General features: G+C 42.8%; 1 protein-coding gene across 2 annotated transcripts in view; it reads right to left on the bottom strand.

The window, feature by feature from the left end:
- BAIAP3 (BAI1 associated protein 3) overlaps positions 1-19050 on the bottom strand; it is a 1035958-nt gene that overhangs the window by 153037 nt on the left and 863871 nt on the right. For both annotated transcript variants that reach the window (XM_085629280.1, XM_085629278.1), the window contains exons 13-14: positions 6126-6218; positions 4412-4515 (exon numbers count right to left, since the gene is read on the bottom strand). In XM_085629280.1, the coding sequence (XP_085485406.1) occupies positions 4412-4515; positions 6126-6218 (197 nt within the window). The remainder of the gene's footprint in view (positions 1-4411; positions 4516-6125; positions 6219-19050) is intronic.

Raw genomic sequence — 19050 nt, 5'->3', positions numbered from 1 at the left:
CCCAACTTAAAACGCGCCACAGGGCGTGTTTGCACATGTCACCTCAGGCCCCGTCCCCTCCCTTCACCACTGTGTAAACCCGCCCTGTGGCCGTTCTTAGTCGAGAGTTTAAGTCTCCTTGAATCCTAAGGGTCCCTAGGGTCAAACTACCCCACTAGTTACCTCCAGTAAGCGCCACAGAGCTGCGTTCCAGAGAGGTGTAAAAAGGGGCGTGGCCTCTGAACACCTGTCTGTAACGCAGCTCCCTGGCGCATACTTGAGATGCCTGTTGGGCTAGTTGGCCCTCAGGGGCCCTCAGTATTAAAAGAGAGTTAATCCCCCAACTTAAAACGCGCCACGGGGTGTGTTTGCACAGTGGTGAAGGAAGGAGGGGTGGCCTGAAGTAACATGTCTGCAAACACACCCTGTGGCGCGGTTTAAGTTGGAGAATTATTTCCTCCTCAATCTTGAGGGTCTCTGGGGGCCAAATAGCCCACCAGGTACCTCCAGTATGCGCCAGAGAGCTGCCTTGCAGAGAGGTGTTCAGAGCCCACACCCCTTTTTACAACACTCTGCAACGCAGCTCCGTGGCGCTTACTGGAGGTACCTGATGGGCTAGTTGTCCCCCAGGGACCCTCCGGATTGAAGTGGAATTAATTCCTGAACTTAAAACGCTCCACAGGGTGTGTTTGCACACATATCACCTCAGGCCACGCCCCCTCCCTTCACCATTACCCCCCCTTGAAACTTGAGGGTCCCTGGTGTGCAACTACCCCACCAGCTACCTCCATTAGGCGCCACAGAGCTGCGTTGCAGAGAGGTGTAAAAAGGGGTGTGGCCTCAGAACACCTCTCTGCAACGCAGCCCCCTTGCGCATACTGGAGGTTCCTGGTGGGCTAGTTGGCCCCCAGGGACCCCCAGTATTTAAGGGGAATTCGTTCCCCATCCGCAAACGCGCTAAGGGGCATGTTTGCAGAGTGCTGAAATGAGGGGGCGTGGCCTCCAGCGCGATGCCGGTATTTTTTTTAAATTTTTTTTTAAAAGGGGTGCTGCATAGCCCACCTTGTTTTTCTTATTTTTTGGCCCTGGGGGCCCCATCCCTCAGGGCCTGCCCCCTAATGTTTTATAAAAAAAAAAAAAAATTAGGAAGGGGGCCACGTGGCCCCCCTTCCGAGGCCTTATTCAGCCCCGGGGACCCCATCCCCTGTGGCATGTTTTTTTTTTTTTGGAGGTGGGCTGCGTTGCCCCCCTCCTCTGGCCACTAAAGGCCCCGGGGACCCCATCCCCCAGGGCCTGCCTTTCTAATTTTTTTAATTTTTATTTTATTTTTGGGGAGGGAGGCCACGTGGCCCCCCTCCCGGGCCACTAATAGCCCCGGGGACCCCATCCCCCGGGGCTGGCCCTCTCCGTTGGGGGCCGTGGGGGGGCCCCCAATCCCCCCACGGTCCCGCCGGCTCCCCTCCTCCTGCAGGAGCCGGCATTGTTTTTCCACATGTGGAGCTGCTAACATGCAGCTCCCCGTGTGGAAAAGCAATTTGGTTTGAATTTTGAAAGAGAGAGCAGAGAACTGGTCCGAATTAAAACAATTCGGACCGGTTGATATAGTATGGCAGCTTGCCGGCATTGCAGTGTCGCAGAAAAATAAACCTCCAAGCTAATAGGGGAAAAAAAGATGTGGAGGGAGGGTGGTGTTACTCTGGGCTGGCATATCAGGGGTATCACCCTATTCTTGTGAGTTTATGGTCCACCGACGGTGCTTTAAATGAGACCCCACATATCTTCATCAATGCAATGTCATTTAATTTTCTCTGAAGGCAAAGTCAACTGGCGTCACCACTGTCCCCTCTGCTATTCAATACTTTCAAGAAATCACTCTTTCATAGTCCTAGACACTGGGATTTGAACTTCCATTCCTATACAGTTGACATACAGATTTATATGTATCTCAGTTGTCCTCAGAAAAACATTTCCCCTTTTAGAGAAGGATTGAACCAGGTTGTCTCATGGAGGATCCTTAACTCTCTTAAGTTTAAGGGAGCCAAGACAGAGGTCCCGCTGCTGTAATGTAATCTTTAGATACCATTTCTTGGCCTTCACTTCTGTTTAGTGGCAGCAGTGCTCTTGCCAGCAAAACTACAAATCTGGGAGAAACTGTGGACAATGAACAGAGGGGCATATTTGCAAAGAAATGCTGGAGTGTTGTGCTGCACCAAGTTTGGCAATGCAGCCCTCTGACATTTTTTAAAAGCAGGGATGCACCATATTCACAAGAATAGAGGGACCCCTGTGTTTCCCCTAGCGTTGGTGCAAAAAAAGCTGCCTGGTGCCAGAGCAGGTACCCTGCCGCCATGTTGCAACAGTGCCTGCGCTGCAGGGTCGATTGTTTATGTGCAGGAAGGAACACCTTCCTGCACATAAACAATCAATAATGGCGAATTGATCTTTCTATGTGTGCTGCAAAATGCAACACCCATAGAAAGAGCAAAAAACGAGTAGAAATTGATAAGTGTTCCATGTATCGCCATTCTAAGACTAGGTTTTCCCTGGTGCTAGTTTCTGGCGGTGCCTCAGCCTTGTAAATCTGAGCTGCATCAAAAAGCAATGGGTGTTGCGGTGGAACATCCACTGCAACACCCATTGCTCACCCCTTTGCCGCAGAGGACTGCGGCGGAAAGGGAGATATTTATAAGGTGGCGCTAAGCCATGTTAGGTGGCTTAGCGCCACCTTGTAAATATGGGAAATGGCGCTAGGCCACTGGAGCAGCAAAAAAACTGACGCTCTGGTGGAGATAGGGGCTTGTACATATGCCCCATAGTCTTGGGGCCCACACTTAACACACTATGGTAGTTTTAGTCCAGCAGGATAAATCCCTAACCACAGGCACATACAGACAATTTGTTTTGTAAATTAGAGGTCGAAGTGGGTGGGATCTGATGGGCATAATGTGCCCACACTTTTTTAATTTGACAAAAACAGCTTCCTTACTTTATATTAAAAGACAACTGTCCCAAGTCCGCCCGCCACCCTAGCCGTGCTGCGACTGGCCACCAGTGGTGCGGTGGTCCCGCACCTGCAATTAGGATGCCACCGCCACCTTGACGGTGGCATCCTCCATTCCCAACATTGTGGCAGGCGGTGCTCACAGCACCGCCTGCCACAATGCTGGGAATGCACTGTGTCCATTGTCATGCACAAGGTGATAGGCACCGCGAGGTGCCTGCCACCATGTCCATGACAATGCAGGGGGTACCATAGGTAACTCCCATGTGCACCCCCCCAATACCCTGGGGGCCCGCAACGGGCCCACGAAAGCAGACTCCGCATGGCTTTCAATGGCGGGTGTTTTCCGCCATGGAAAGCCATGCTCCGCTGCCCATGCTAATATGGATGGCGGTGTCTAGCAGACACCGCCACCATATATAGCCCCTTTTCCGCCCGGTAGACTGGTCGACCGGCGGAAAAACGGCGGACGGTCTTTCCGTCCGCCGGTGTCCCCCCCACCATACTAATATGGCGGGGGAAATGGGTGGCGGGCGGGGAAGGATGTAGGGCGGATCGCCACCGATCCGCCCTACATCCTAATTGATCCCTTAGTTCTACATTTTTACTTTCCTCAGCTGTATTGGACAGGAGGGAGTCTCCACGGCTGTGAAGCAGAGGAACGGGAAGACAATGAGGAAAGAAGCCTTCTTGCCTAGGTACCTGCTTGCTGAAAGAAAGGCAAATGTTCTCAATTGATTAATCTGCAAACGAATCTTCGTGATGATAAAGGTTTATTTGTTTTGGGAGGAACTGTAAGGTGAACAGCTGGGCCTAAAATAGTGACTTGCGCATTCATAGTGCTTTCTCTCCTGGGCTGGAAAATACACTAAAAACACACAAGTCCCCACTGAACCCACCAGAATTCAATTCTGTGGGTCTATGGCTGTCACACACAGACGTGCAGTGCAGATGGGTAGTTAACACATTAATCAATAGAGGCTTTATAGAGGCGCATCTCTTGATAATTCGTTTAACTTGCATTTATTTTTCTTTTAAGGTATGCATTATTTTATAGGCAAATACATGAAAGTGAAAGACCACCAAAATAGTTACAGAATATTTTATTCTTTTTAGCCACTCCCTTGATCCTGCCCCCACGCTCACTGACCCCGCCCTCACTGCACTCAGGATCACAGTTCCCATACTTTTTTAACACACTTCGACCGCTGCTCAAAATACATTTAAAAAAAATATGTAATTCAATTTTCCTAAATATGACATTAAAACCATCGCCAAAAGCCAATTTTTAACATTTGCAAATCAAGTATTTGTGTCTGTGCACATTTATAGTGTTGAATTCAGAAAGTCAGAAAATCATGGCACAGGTTACCTCTGAATGTTTGAAAAAAATATTTACATCAATACTTAAAGCAGTGACAAAATACTCACACAACTGACAGCTGTAGAGATGAAAGGTCATTCTGCATTCCATGGTGAGAAAGAATAGTTAATGCCAGTTTACTTAGTTCTCCATTCCAGCTGTAGGGGTCGCCCTGCAAAGGATACATTTGCAAGTCAGTGCTCTCACATTCATTTATGTTGTACGAAAGAGCAAAACGAAGCACAAGACATATCCAAGACGACTCTAATAAGCCTTTAAATTGGGTAATATAGCATACTATAACCCCACCGCATAAAACAAGAAGATAGCGATACAATAGCATAGGATAGGGAAAGATAGCATAACATAAAAAATACCATACAGACTAGCATACAAAATAGATACAATGGCATAGGATAGGGTAAGATAGCATAACATAACCTAACAGCATACATAATTGCATGCAAAATAGATACAATAGCATAGGAGGGGGTAAGATAGCGTAACATAACATAAGGCGGCAGTCCCACATATCAAATTACAATGCAAAAGGCATTTTTCCATTGCAGCGGGTGCTGCTAGCTGCAGCACCCGCCGCAATTGAAAAAATGCAGGTTTTACTTTTCCCTGCACTACGTGGCAGGCACCATGTGGTGCCTGCCACATGGTGCAGGGAAATGTCGGGGGACACCCAAGTGCACAAACCAACAGCCCCTGCACAAGGGGGGCCCGCAACGGGCCCCCAAAGGCCATTCCCACCAGCCTTTCTATGGTGGTTGCACCACCATGGAAAGGCTGGTGGGGATCCAGTATCCTAATCTGGTGGGCGATGCCTGCTAGGCACCACCACCATTCTAGGGATTCGGGGTGGTCCGACAGGCAATTGGAACAGTTGCCACTGTCGGACCCGTGGCGGTCAGGCTTTTCCGCCCACCAGCACACCGCCCTCCATCACAATCGGGCAGGCGGAAAATGGCCACAAGAGCGTGGTCTACCCGCCACCGGCAGCCTGCCGGTGAGGGGGTTCACCACGATCGTAATCAGCCCCTAATTACTCGAAAAAGTTTGAATACATTTATAGCAAATCGCAAAAAGCACGCTTTATGAGTACAGAGATACCTTTTTGCCAAATTTGGTGTCATTTTCTTTGTCTGTTTTTACTATATCAGAGAGCAAAGTTTTTTATGGGGATGAAAATGGGAAGCCACACTTTTTGGACCCTCCTCTTTCTTTGCCCCTCGGTAACAGATATGCGCAAATCTTTAAATAAAGTAGCCAAAGAGATTAAACTTTTTATTCAAAAGTTTTGTACAGATTCGAAATGGCACCAAAGTTATTAAAGAAACAATGGCAATGCTGATATAATTTTAAAAGTTGATTTAATTTTATTTCGACTTGTAATCTCTGTTAAATACCAACAACAAACACCATAAAAATGCATTACAATAAAAATAAACACATTTTAGAAACTGCATTGAACCTTTTAATAGCAGTATTAACACGGTAGCAGTAAAATATCAATAAAATGTATTGATCAAGAAAAAAAAATTAGATTTTCATGATTGTGCTCGGGTTTCCTAAATGGATACTAATGTATTGCAGTTAGACTAATGTGAATCATAAATATATATAACATTGTTTCATAGTACATTGTGTGCTGCATTCAATTTATTCCTTTTTATTGCAGTTAAATATAAGCTATATTAAAGTACTGTCGGATCCACGAATGAATTTGTATTAAAAAAACTGTACAATGGAGATTAAAGGAATATTTGAATTTACCTCTGTTTGACTGTGTTCATACAGCAAGAACTGGCTTAGTAGCATTTCATGAATTGCTAAACCCGATTCCTTTTTGCTTAATGTTGTATCTCTCTGTAAAATAATGCATACTTTATTATAAATGCTGGCAAGATACCAGAAACATTCAGTAATTACAGACATAATACTTCTGGCACTAAATTAGAAAAACGTAGGGAAAAAACCAGTTAATTCCCAGTGGCGTAGCTAGACCTTTAGCCGCCCGTGGCGGTCCCTGCGTGGCCGCCCATGGCGGTCCCTGCGTGGCCGCCTGCAGCGGCTGCATGTAAGTGCGGGAGGGTGGGGTGCTGGCGATTCCTGCTTTTGCCGCAACGGCTGCTGGTGAGAGAGAGAAGGGAGGCCACCGCCCCTGAAACTCTTGCCGCCTGCGGCAGCCCGTCCCCCACTTGCTATGCCACTGTGAATTCCGATAGTTAACAGGCCAAATCTTACCATTTACATTAGTGCCGGACAATTTTCCATTGGTGCTGGTAATATTACACTGGTGTCAAGCTATGTTTTTTTCGCCAATCTTAAATTATATAATGGATTTCTAAATATATTTTGTTGTGCTAATCAGTCAGTGCAAATGTTGCTTTGCACTGATCACAGATTAGAATGTCTGTAAAATTGCGAAGCACTCAGCCAAAACTGCAAGGAAACAGAGCAAATGTGCCTGTCACCAGTACAATTTACATGGCAGAACCCACCACATGTAGCAGTACCCACTGAAAAAGATTGCACTGCTGAATATCGACGTGTAGGATACTGTGGCACAACAATACCAAGGACGGCATATCACGTCTGACCAATAATGCTTGAATAATAAAAAGGACAACAACTAAAAATCCTTGAAACTTAAACTGTTCATCATTTGTGGAAAATATGAAAAACATATATTATGCTGTGCAGGGGCAAAGCAAAAGATATGTGGCATAATCACAGAAATATTGCTCAAACGTGATCACCGAATATCCCAGTTATAAACACAGAATCCAACAGTACAGCCCTAACATTGGCTAGAAAGAAAACGAAGGGAGGCTTCTATAATCTTTTATTTGGACAGTCAGATAATTTGGAAATGAAGAATATCCTTTGCTTCTCATAAACATATTCATTAGGAAAAGTGTTCAAATAAACTCAAGGCAGTTGTCAATGCATTTATATGACTCTACAAATAGATTCACGATAACAAAGGCCACTACAAGGAAAAGATTACCCAGTTATGATGGGAGTACACTACTATTGGTACACAACCAATCTAAACAAATCCAGTTAACGTGAAGGATCAAAACAGGAATTAAAGCCTTTCAAATGCACAACTCTGATTTCTTATGATCCATCAATAATCTTTATGCACACATGGAATTTCCACATGCCATCTCGAGAATCTCTCTAAAGCTGCTTTTGGTGCATTCTGAATGACAGAAATTCAGTTTATAAACTAAGACTAGACGTCTGGATCTATTTTGCGGTAGCAAACTTAGGGGCATATCAACAACAACCGGCGATAATTATCTCTAAGCGCACTTAGCGCTAGGATAATTATCGCCGGCTAGCGAGAATTTTTATCGCTGAGATAGCGTGCTATTAGCAACGCTTATCTCAATAGCGATAAAAATCCTCACGCTAACAGGCTAACGTGAGATTATCGCTGGAAACCCAGTGATAATCTCACGTTAGCTTGTTGATAGGGACAGGCAAACTTAGCCATGATATCCTCCTTCCATAGGATATCATGGCTAAGTCAGAAAAATACCAGATGTAAAAAAGCAGCGTTAACCGCGGTTAGCGCTGCTTTTTTTGTCTCTAACAGGGTTAGCGACATTCTTGATAATAGGAGAAATGTCGCTTAGCGACATTTCTCCTATTATTTTACTCTGGAACGCCCCCTTTGCATCTCATTAGAGATGCAAAGGGAAGCGTAGAGTAAAAGGGTGCTAACATGCAAATTTGCATGTTAGCACCCTGTTGTTGATAGGGCGCTAGTTTTATCTCTCCTTTTTTGGCTTTTAAAGCCAAAAAAGCAGAGATAAAGCCCTTGTTGATATGCCCCATAGCAATTTGCAAAACCATAGACTTTGCAACTGCAAAATGATTTTTTACAATGTACTTAATTCCTTTTGCTATTTGGAAGAGATTTAATTCCCTTTTGAAATTTGGAAAATACTATCTGATTAACTGAAGAAGTTTTGCGACTCATTCCGGAATGCAATTCAGATGGGTTGTGAAAGAGGCCTCCTCTCTTAGTGGAAATCTACATTGAGAATTTCCAATGGTTTGTGAACACAGCTGCATTCAGAAATCAGAGGAATGGTATTGACACCTCAAAGAAGGTGGTAACTTATTCACAAAGTAGAATCTGTCCCCATTGGACAGCCTTCCTTTTGGGAACTGTGTCAGGGAACATCAGGGGGGGGGGGGGAAGCAAATGTCCAAGGAATCACTGCATGCTTCCCTAGCTGTTTCCCAAACTAGAAGCATTCTTTTCAAAGTATCACCTGTTCCTTTAAGAAACTGGAATGTAATGCTTTAAAAAATATATCCCATTTCAAAATGTGAACTCAGAATCAGCAATGGGGACCTGCAATATTTTGCAGATCACTGCCACTATTTCCATAGCGGTTAGACCTGGCATCCTTGCCATGGTATTTCCCCAAACTTTTTGCCTTCACTCCCTTACTTTGCTGTGCACTTTTTTTGTTGCCATTAGGACTCTTTGAATTCTGCCCCTGCTAACCAATGCCAATATGCCTGTGCTCTCTCTTTAAAACATGGTAATATTGGCCCACACCTAACTGTTATATTTAATGTACTTATAAGTCCCCAGTACATGGAAGTTCATGTACCCAGGACCAGTAAATTGAATGCTACTAGTGGGCAGAAGCACTCATTACGCCACCCACTAAAGTAGCACTGTAAAACATGTCTCAGGCCTGCCACTGCAACCTGCAGTGCGGTTTCAAACTGCATTTTGACTTGTCAAAATAAACCATTTGCCAGGCCTAAACCTTCCTTTTTAAAATGTATAAGTCACCCCTAAGGTAGGCCCTAACCACACCTAGGGCAGGGTACATTTTAAAAATAGAACATGTCCGGACAATGAAAAACTCCTAAAGCGCTAACTTCAGATTGGCAACAGTTAGGGAAAATATATTTATGCTCTAATGAATTGTACATTAAAATCCTGTTGAATGGTGAAGTGCCATTTTAGAAAGTTTGCATTTTCTGCCCAAACCAACTGTGCCCTCCTGCCAGTGTCCAGGGTCACATGACTGTGAATGACTCTACTGTTGTGGGCTGTGTATTGCTTCCAGACAGTGAGACAAATGAAGCATAGGGGTGAGGGGAGAGGGTTTTCCTGACAGGATGGCTGGGGCTGCCTGTACCCTGCCTTGATTACACTTCATAGGGCTCTGCCTGCAACACAAAGAAAGAAACCAGACAAAAGTCCTGTCCTTGCCTCCGTTACCCTAGACAGCTTGGAGCTTGGATCAGGGGAAGGGGGAGAACTGACCACAACTAGTTTTGGAAGTAGGTGAGGGAACTCACCCACTCAAAGGCTGGCACTATTATAAAAGTGGGCCCTTCAGAACCTCTCATCAGAACATTCCTGGACCTGTGAAAGATTCAATGGGACTGCCCTACTGCCAGTAGAACTGTCCTGCTGCTGAAAGAACTGCCTTGCTGTCCGAAGAAGGAAGGAGGACCTGCTTGCCTTGATCCCAGTGTGACCCAAAGGGTCAGGTGGCTGGACTCTTGTGTAAGTTACAGGGACACAATAAGTTTCCAGAGGCCTTCCTGCAACTCAGCCCAGCTGACCATTACCAACTGGACCTACAGAAGCCTTTCTGCTGGCCTTTGCTGGAGTGACTCCTGATCCCAAGTCGTGACCCCCAGATCCTGGTCCTTAGCTGGCATCAGTGAGAACTCCTCCCCAAAAAATGATGAAAATCTTAACGTTTGGGCTCCTAGTGACCGTGACATAATCTTGCGTACCGAGAAGAGACCTCCTATGATGACTAGCAATGAGAAGCCCCAGCAGAAACTGCTCTTTGTGCCAACAGCATTCGTCTACAACGAGTGGCAATGTGAGACCTGCACTTCGAGCTGACAGCTGCCTGCTCACAGCCCCTGCCAACGAGAATGGCACCCTTCACGTGGTGCCTGTATCCAACCCGCACTCCATCATTGATGGCCTCAACTCTTGAGTTTTTCCTGGTCTAGATCGTCAATGTGACCGTGAGTGGTGCTTTGTGCTTCTTGGCACTATTCTTCATCTAAAACTTTAAACATTTATATCTTCAGTTCCACAGAATGCATTTTGTTCACTTACGTGTCATTTTATTTATTGAAATTTACTTAAATTGAGTTGGGATTTTTCTTGTGTTGTGTTTTCGCTTTATAACTCTTTGTGCGCTTCATAAATATTTTACACTTTGCCTCTAAATTAAACCTGACTGCTTTTGTACCAACCTAAGGTTAAGCACAGGTTAATTTAGTGCCTTTTGTGGTTCATCCTGACAAGGATTGTATTTACTATGAGTAGGACTTCCACCCTATCAATTAATACCCACATTTCTTACAATAGCTGCAAGAAATTGGGTGGTTATGTAGGATGTGAGGCCAAGTAATAGGTCAACAATGTTCCTTTTCTGGGAACCAAGCATCCCATTATAGCAATTGACTCACTCAGGGTAGTGAAGCAGAGCAGTCCAAGACCTACTCAGGGGAGGTGGTGTGGACTAGTAATTGCCATTTGCTGGCTCATACACATATCATTCAATAAATGATTGTCCAGCCAGTGTTTTTCTTTGAAAAAGGAAACTTAGATTTATTACACACACACCACTTAACAATATGCATTAATTTAGAAATATATACATCAGGCAGATAGGAATACCTTTAGTGGCTTCTGAAATCACATTGGAACCCAGTGGGTCATGACCCACAAAATCTCAGCACCCCCTCACCTATACCAGATGGAACATCACGTTAGAGCACATTAAATAAAGTAGGCCTATTGCTTTAGTCAATCGTCACCACATTGAGACATCAGGGAAGCCTATTAGCTTTGCAAGGGGTCACCACAACAATATATAAGGCAAGCCTATTGGTGTAGTCAAAGGTCAACACAAAAAAAGACCAATAATCACATGTTAAAAAGCACCATTATGTCAATGAAATAAGTAACATGTTTAAATGCAATCATTACTGTTAAAATGCATTGTAATGTTAATCAAAATTCAAAGTCAGCAACATTTGATTATCAATAAAGCATTTAAAATCAACATAATATGAATCTGAGTCTTTCTTGTACCACTTTAGGGAACATAATATGTAGTCAAGGGCCAACCACTAAAGTTCACTGCACTCCCAGGCTGTAGAATACAAGTTCTAGTCTTAGGAGTATATTTAAATAAGAGGATGACAAATGTGGGGGTCGTGTATTTAATGACTGCTGCAATCCTTACAGCCCCCACAACTCTTCTTTTTTGTTGATTGTGACCCTGCCGTCCTGGGGCCACCTCAAGTAGAGAAAACCATTTAAATTAAGCCCTGCAGGGCATTATGGGGCACTCCCTCCGTGGAGCTATTCTTATTTAATTAGAGGCTTCTGCCGCAGTTGTTGTCTGGTGACCTGCCTCGCGGGCCTCCCTTTTTTTATATTCAAAGGGAGGGCGTCTGGTCCTACCAGGGACACCCCCAAGTCTTCTGCCAAGTTGGAGCAGCTGACTCCTACACTGTGCGACCAGCTCCCCTCCCCGCTGACAGAGTCTGATGCTGGCACGGGAACCGGCAATTTTAATCTACTACCAGCATCCTCTTGGATGGGCTATCTGCTCCTCTCTTATTTCCCCAGGGCAGAGGTTGCCATCAGAGACCATAAATGGGGTTCCAGGCCCCATCCCTTGATCCACTTAGAAAGTCTGAGTGGGAGACACATGGACGTCCCCTCCCCTGGAACAATTATTCAATAAATCGTGCTCCGTCTCCAAAGCTCAGGCCCACTATGGGGGTATTTTATGAATCATTTGGCATGGCCTCACGCACACCGTTTTCTGGGCAGAGGTCAAAGGTCATAATCTCTTACGATGAATAACTCTGGCCCCGTTGGACCGATTTCAACAACCTTGGGTTTGGTTTTCTCCGGTGGTGACCTCTAGCCACCAGGAGCAGTTTCAACAGGCCCTTTGGCCTCTAAAGGGGTGCACTCTGTGAAGAGCTGATTTCACTATCACCTGCACCAGCCATCTCCTTGACTGTGCCCTCCACAGGTTCCATGGCTTCCTGGCTACCTTTCTATGCATCTGCTTGTCTTAGGGTCAGCTGCAGATAGAGTCCTCAGCCCATTAGGGCATCAGGTGGCATTTCCTTTCCACTGTCCATGATGTTGCCGCTGTTGCTGTCTAGGTCAAAAGTCTTTTTTTCCTTCATGTTTTGGGGGGCCACTTTTATGACCAGTTCAGCTTGTTGGTGGGAGATTCCCCTTTGTCTAACCTTCCCCCTTTTCTGAGTTTGGCTCTGGCCTGGCTAGTGCAACAAAAAGCTGTAGTTAGGTTTCTTTGTGAGAATACAAAGACATGGTCAATAGTGGATAGACCTCATCTAGCATATTTTGCTTCCCTTCTCTATCTTCCAGGTACCTCAAAATTAGCTTTGAATGTAGTTTATAATAGTTGTTGATGAGGATAATCGATCTGCATGATGTCCACTCATTCCTGGTGACTTTCTTGTGGACCAGTGTGATAATACTATTCTGTTATGAAACAAGACACGTCTGGTGCACTTAACTATTTCTACAAAAAGTAATACCAATACACCGCCCCCTAGACTGTAAATGTATCAAGGCTTTGAGAGGTATCATTTTAGGATGTGGGGCCTTACCCAAAGAGAACTCAGAAACTACTTACATCACCTCATTTTCTGAGATTCCTGCAAACATAGTTCCCCATTTCTGTCCTCCCTGCTACCTTGCACCTTCGTATTGCTAAAGTTCCAGGTGTTGAATTGACTACTCACAGGACCTGCTGCTTTGAAGACCTCTGTTCCCAGGCTTCTTTAGTTATATTCGCCTCTAGATTCTCCCTCAAATCACAACAACTCCTGCAGTTGTCTTCCTAGGATCTCCTCCTCTTCTATAGGCATGCCTTTTTTTCCTCCTGATCACAGCCTTATAGCCATTTCTTGCCATTTGGATATCATCTTAATTCCCATCAATGAGGACAAGATTATTTATGTTGTATTTCTTTTGTTTGCACACATCATCATCTTATAAAACCTCACCAATTTTATCCATAAAATATATCTTCCGCTTACCACTTTGGTCTCTTGTAAACATTGACTGTATAGTGTTTAACAGGTTTTCATAAAGCATAAGGTCAACCTTTGGGTTGGCCGGCTTTGGTTCTCTTGATGGTAACTCAGTTTTGACCTTTATTGTAAGGTTCTCTGTCTAAGCTTCAGGCAGTGCACCAGTCTTGCAGTTTTAATTTCCAAATCACGATGACAGCAGACTCTCATTCTTGAATTGAATTGCCAGATGTTATCTAATTTGGATACTCGTCTGGACTGTCCATTATGTTTTCTTTTATGCCCCAATAGAGTGTGTTGTAATGACTCTCGAACAGCCAAGTAATTCTAAGTTTCTCAAATGTATGCCAACCTTCCAGTATTTGCAGAACATAATCGATTACTGTTACTGACCTACATTAAATAAGGGAGTTATCAATTTCATCAAGGGACTTATCTATTTCATCAACTAACAAGCTGTTTCGTTCTTCGGTATATTGAAACTGAAAGAAGTACTTTTACATAACTTTTCCTGAATTATTTCATGACTTTAAACAGTACTTTAATACTTGAGCTGATTTTAGTTACAAGAATATCAGCCGTTGTATTTAATCTCAACATTTGGGTGGACTTTAAATGAGAGATGGAGCGCTTATTCAGCATTTTTTTCAACTTGAGGTGCTAATCTCTCTTTATGTATGTTGACTGTGTTTTTACCCTTGACACTTGGAGTTAAGCATTGTTTCTTACATGCTCATGTTGTGTCATGCGTGGATGGGATTGAATTTTGAACATGTCAGAAGTTTAAGTTTGATTCTGGAGGTGTTCGCTGAGAAGATACTTGGTTTACTTTTATACGGCCTCTGCATCTTTCAAAAGTAAAGCTACGGCTTGCAACAGGCTGACATTTAAAAATAATCTTTCACGCGTGCATTGTTTAAACAAAAGGCTTGCTTCATCGGAGTTTGGAGCGTTGCTGCCATTCTTTCACGACGTGTCCCAGCGTTGGTTCTGCATCTTCTTGAATCACGTCAGAACGTCTTCCTTATCACATCAGCAGCGTTCTTTGTTATTTTGAATTGCCTAGCAACATTGCTGCCATTTTTTCACGAAGTATCCCAGCGCTGATTCTGCGTCTTCACGAATCATGTCTGCAGCACATCAACAGCGTTCTTTGTCGTGTGGCATTGCCTAGCAACATCCCTTCTTTCAGCGCGGCGTTCCTAATAATCCGAAACGCCTAAAACTCTTGCTTTAGATTTAAAGATTGTGTTCGGTGATGCGCTCACCCAAACTTTGCGTGTCTAGAGTTTAACAGTGACACGCACACTTAAGCTTTAAGCGTGAAGTCCAGTATTAAAATAAAGATAGCGACCAACCAAGCCTTGCGTCTCTCTTCAGTAGTGACACACCGTCTTGAGACTGACATTGTTATTCTATACATGCAGTGACACACTCACTTTCATTTAGGAATATTGATTTGCGTGTCCATTGTGCAGCAGTGATACGCACACTATTACATTGCTGTCTTCTACATAACAGTGGCACACACACTCATTTCTAGGAGATTTAATTTGCGTGTCTATTGTGCAGCAGTGGTAAGCACACTTGCGTGTCCATTGTGCAGCAGTGATAAGCACAATATTAATATTGCTGTCTTCTACATAACAGTGGCATGCACACTCATTTCTAAGAGATTTAATTTGCGTGTCTATTGTGCAGCAGTGATACGCACACTTGAAATTTGAAGGCGGAATTCGTTAAGAGCACAGAGTTGATTTTACTACAGTCTTATGCTAATTTAAATCTGGAAATTCGCTGAAATATTTCAAGATTTGCGTGTCTTCAATTCAGCAGTGACACGCACACTTAAGGTTTAAGTTCATCTTTAAAATAAACATAGGATGTCTCCTGTATTTAGTTTTTTTTTAATTCAATATTGAAATACATTTTGTGTGTCATCTGCACAACTGTGACACACACTCAACATTGATATCTAATACTCAGTGTGTTACACTTTAGTGACCATCTGCTCTGCAATATTAAGATAATAGAAATTTAAGTTGTTTGGTGTTATTGTGTACTATACTGGGACAATGCAAAATGTCACTGCAGCTCCATTTTTCTTATCCAGTCCAGGTTCTCCTCCCATTGAATGGAAAAAATGGAAAGTTGGTTTTGAGAGGTATGCGAGAGTGTGTGGTCCTTCACTCAGTGCGGAAAGAAAATCTGCATTGATTCTTCACTGTTTAGGATCGGAGGGTCAGGATGTTTTTGACCATTTACCTTATCTCTCTCCCACAGATGGCAGAGACTTAAATGATTACGAAATATGTATTCATAAACTTGATAATCACTACCTTCCAAAGGTTAGTACTATATTGGAGAGGTATCAGTTCGTAAAGTGTATGCAAGCAGAAGAAGAAACAATTGAAGCATATGTGACTCACTTAAGGAAACTTGCTTCTTCGTGTAAATTTGATAATTTAACTGATGAGCGAATACGTGACCAATTTATGTTTGGATGCAACATAGAAAAAGTCAGGGAGGAACTCTGGTCGCGTGACGAGCCCACATTGGATGAAGTTTTAACAGTGGCAAAAAGAATAGAACATTCTCTTAAATGTGTGGCAGTTATAAAAAAGGATTACAATAAAGAGTCAAAGATACCTGTTTTGAAGGATAAATATGATGTCAATTCCTAAAAATAAGAATGATGCTATAAAACCCGGAAAATGCTATAGGGGTGGCAAGTCTGATCATCTTGCCAATGATAAAAAGTGTCCTGCACTAAATCAAACTTGTAGAAAATGTAAAAAAAAAGGGTCATCTCACATTGTTTTGCAAAAGCAAACCAAAAACCAAAGTTAAGAAAGTGGAAGTTTATGATGACGATGAAGTTGAATCTAGTTCAAAGGATCTTTGAATGTGGTCAGATAGTGGTTCAAGTTGACAGTAATCAACAACGCAAATTGAGTCCCTTCGATGAAATCTTGATTGAAGGTGAATCTACAAGAGTTCTTTTTGACTCTGGTGCAAACATTACTTTAATCTCAAATGAATTTTATGTCAAGAAGTTGAAAGAGAAGGTTGTATTGTTAAAGCCGGATATAATTCCTCTTGCTTATGGCGGTGAGCCTATCAAATTACATGGTTATTTTGTAGGTCTCATAGAATATAAAAATAGGTTAGTTTCCGGGAAGATTTATGTATCTAAAAGAGGAGACAGCTTAATTAGTTGGTTACATCAAGGTGACCTAGGTGTTTATCTCGATCCTAATGCTGATCCTCCCATTCAAATTAGAGAAGAAATGTGTTCTGTGTCAACAAATGGTGGTGATGAATTTGTACACAAAATGAAGACAGAACTTCCCAATGTTTTTAAGGAGGACTTGGGGTGTTTGAAAGGGTACTGTCATAAGATCAAATTAAAAGAAAATGCCATTCCTGTATGTTGTAAGGTAAGAAATATATATCTGTCAGGGAAGACATGAAAAAAAAAATCTTAAAATTGAAAGAAGGAGGGATTATTGAGGAAGTTGAGGGAACAGAATGGTTGGCTCCAGTTGTGGCAGCACGCAAAGCCAATGGGGATCTTCGTCTCTGCATAGATTTGAGACATCTGAACAAAAATGTTGTGGTCGATAGGTATCCTTTACCTAACATTACAGAACTTTTGGTTCTCCTTGGTGGGGCAAAGATTTTCAGCACAATTGACTTAACGTCTGCCTATCACCAGATTAGGTTGCATGAGTCTTCTAGAGATTACACTTCCTTCATTACACCCTTTGGCACATTTAGGTTTAAACGCATGCCTTTTGGGCTAGTATCTGCTTCTTCAGTATTTCAGCGGGTTATGGAAAATGTTCTTAAGGGTCTTCCTGGTGTGTGTGTATATCAGGACGATATCTTAATATTTGCACAGGATGTTTGTGAGCAAGATGCAAGACTTAAATCGGTTTTAAAGAATTTGAGTAATCATAACCTTCCTATCAAAGCTGAGAAGTGTAAATTTAGATCTGATTCCATCAATTATCTTGGACATAATATAACAGGTGATGGTATTAAACCTAAGGCTGATTTAATTAACACTATAAATAATATGCATCCTCCGTTAAATAAGACCGAGCTTATGAAATTCTTGGGCATGATTGAATAATATGCAAAGTTTGTGAAAGGTTTTGCTGCCTCAACTGTTAATATGAGAAGTTTGCTGCGCAAAGGTGTAGATTTTGTATGGTCATCCCAGTGTGAAGAGGAATTAATTAACATCAAAGCGAGACTTAATGAAGCACCATCCCTTAGAAGTTTTGATCCCTCTGTCAAACCTATCTTGATCACTGATGCAAGTGAAAAGGGGTTGGGTGCAGTCTTGTAACAACGTAGTCCTTCAGGAATTCAAACTGTTATGTTTCTATCAAGGAGTTTGAGAGATCCTGAAATTCGCTACTCTGTGGTAGAAAGGGAATCCCTTGCAGTAAATTGGGCCATCAAAAAATTCAAAAAAATTCTTTGGGGAGTTGATTTTGAGGTGCATTCTGATCATAAGCCATTAGTGGAGATATTCAATAAAAAGGGATTGGATTATATTTCAAGCAGGATTTCTAAGTGGATTATAGGCTTGCAAGAGTATAGCTTTGTGCTTAAGTATATACCAGGCATTGACAATGGGGTGGCTGATGTGTTATCCCAACTTGTCTCCTCAGATACCTCTAATGAGGATAGATTGGATGATGATGATGAATGGGTTTGTGTGGTAGACCATGATATAATCTCTGAGAAAAGGTGGAGTTAAGAAGTAGTCCGTGATCCGATTTTAGGTGAAGTAATATCTCTTGTTCAAAAGAGATGGAATAGTAGCAAAGATGGTTCTGAATACACTAAACCATTTTGGTTATTGTGCAATGAGTTGTCTGTGGACAACGGATTACTATTTCGTGGCACAAAACTGGTTCCGCCCTGCAGTCTCAGGAAGGAACTCATTGATTTAGTTCACATATCCCATTCTGGTATTTCTAAGTGTAAAGAGAGATTACGCATGTCGTACTGGTGGCCAGGTATGGACAAGATGGTTGAACGGATCTTAAGAGATTGTGTTATGTGCTTGTTGAATGACAAATCTAAATGTACTCACGAACAACCAATGATGTTAAAAAAGCGTCCTAACAAACCTTGGCAAGATATTGCATTGGATATTGTTGGTCCTATTCATAGTAAGGGGTCACCATCATATGTATTAACAATAATTGACATGTTTTCAAGGTGGCCAATCATTTTTTTAAAATCTGGAATTGACACAAATAATGTAATTAAGTGTCTAGAAAATGTATTTGCTGAAGAAGGTTTTCCAGAAACTTTGTTGAGTGACAATGGGGTACAATTAATTTCTAAGGAAATGGAAGATTTTCTTTCCTCTATGGTTGTTCTACATAAGACCTGTTCGTTGTATCATCCCGAGGCCAATGGCATGATTGAGAGATTTAATAGGGTTATTAAGGAAACCATTGTGTTAGCAAAATCTCAATCTCTAGACTGGAGAAAAGAAGTTGTGAAAAAGGTGGAGGAGTATAGGCTGTCCCCACATGCAACCACTGGTAAAATGCCTTTTCTTCTG

Source organism: Triturus cristatus, chromosome 10, assembly GCF_964204655.1.
Source record: "Triturus cristatus chromosome 10, aTriCri1.1, whole genome shotgun sequence".
NCBI classification, from domain to species: Eukaryota; Metazoa; Chordata; class Amphibia; order Caudata; family Salamandridae; genus Triturus; species Triturus cristatus.
The sequence above is the reverse complement of the archived record's forward strand: the minus strand, read 5'-3'. Positions and strand labels throughout refer to the sequence as shown.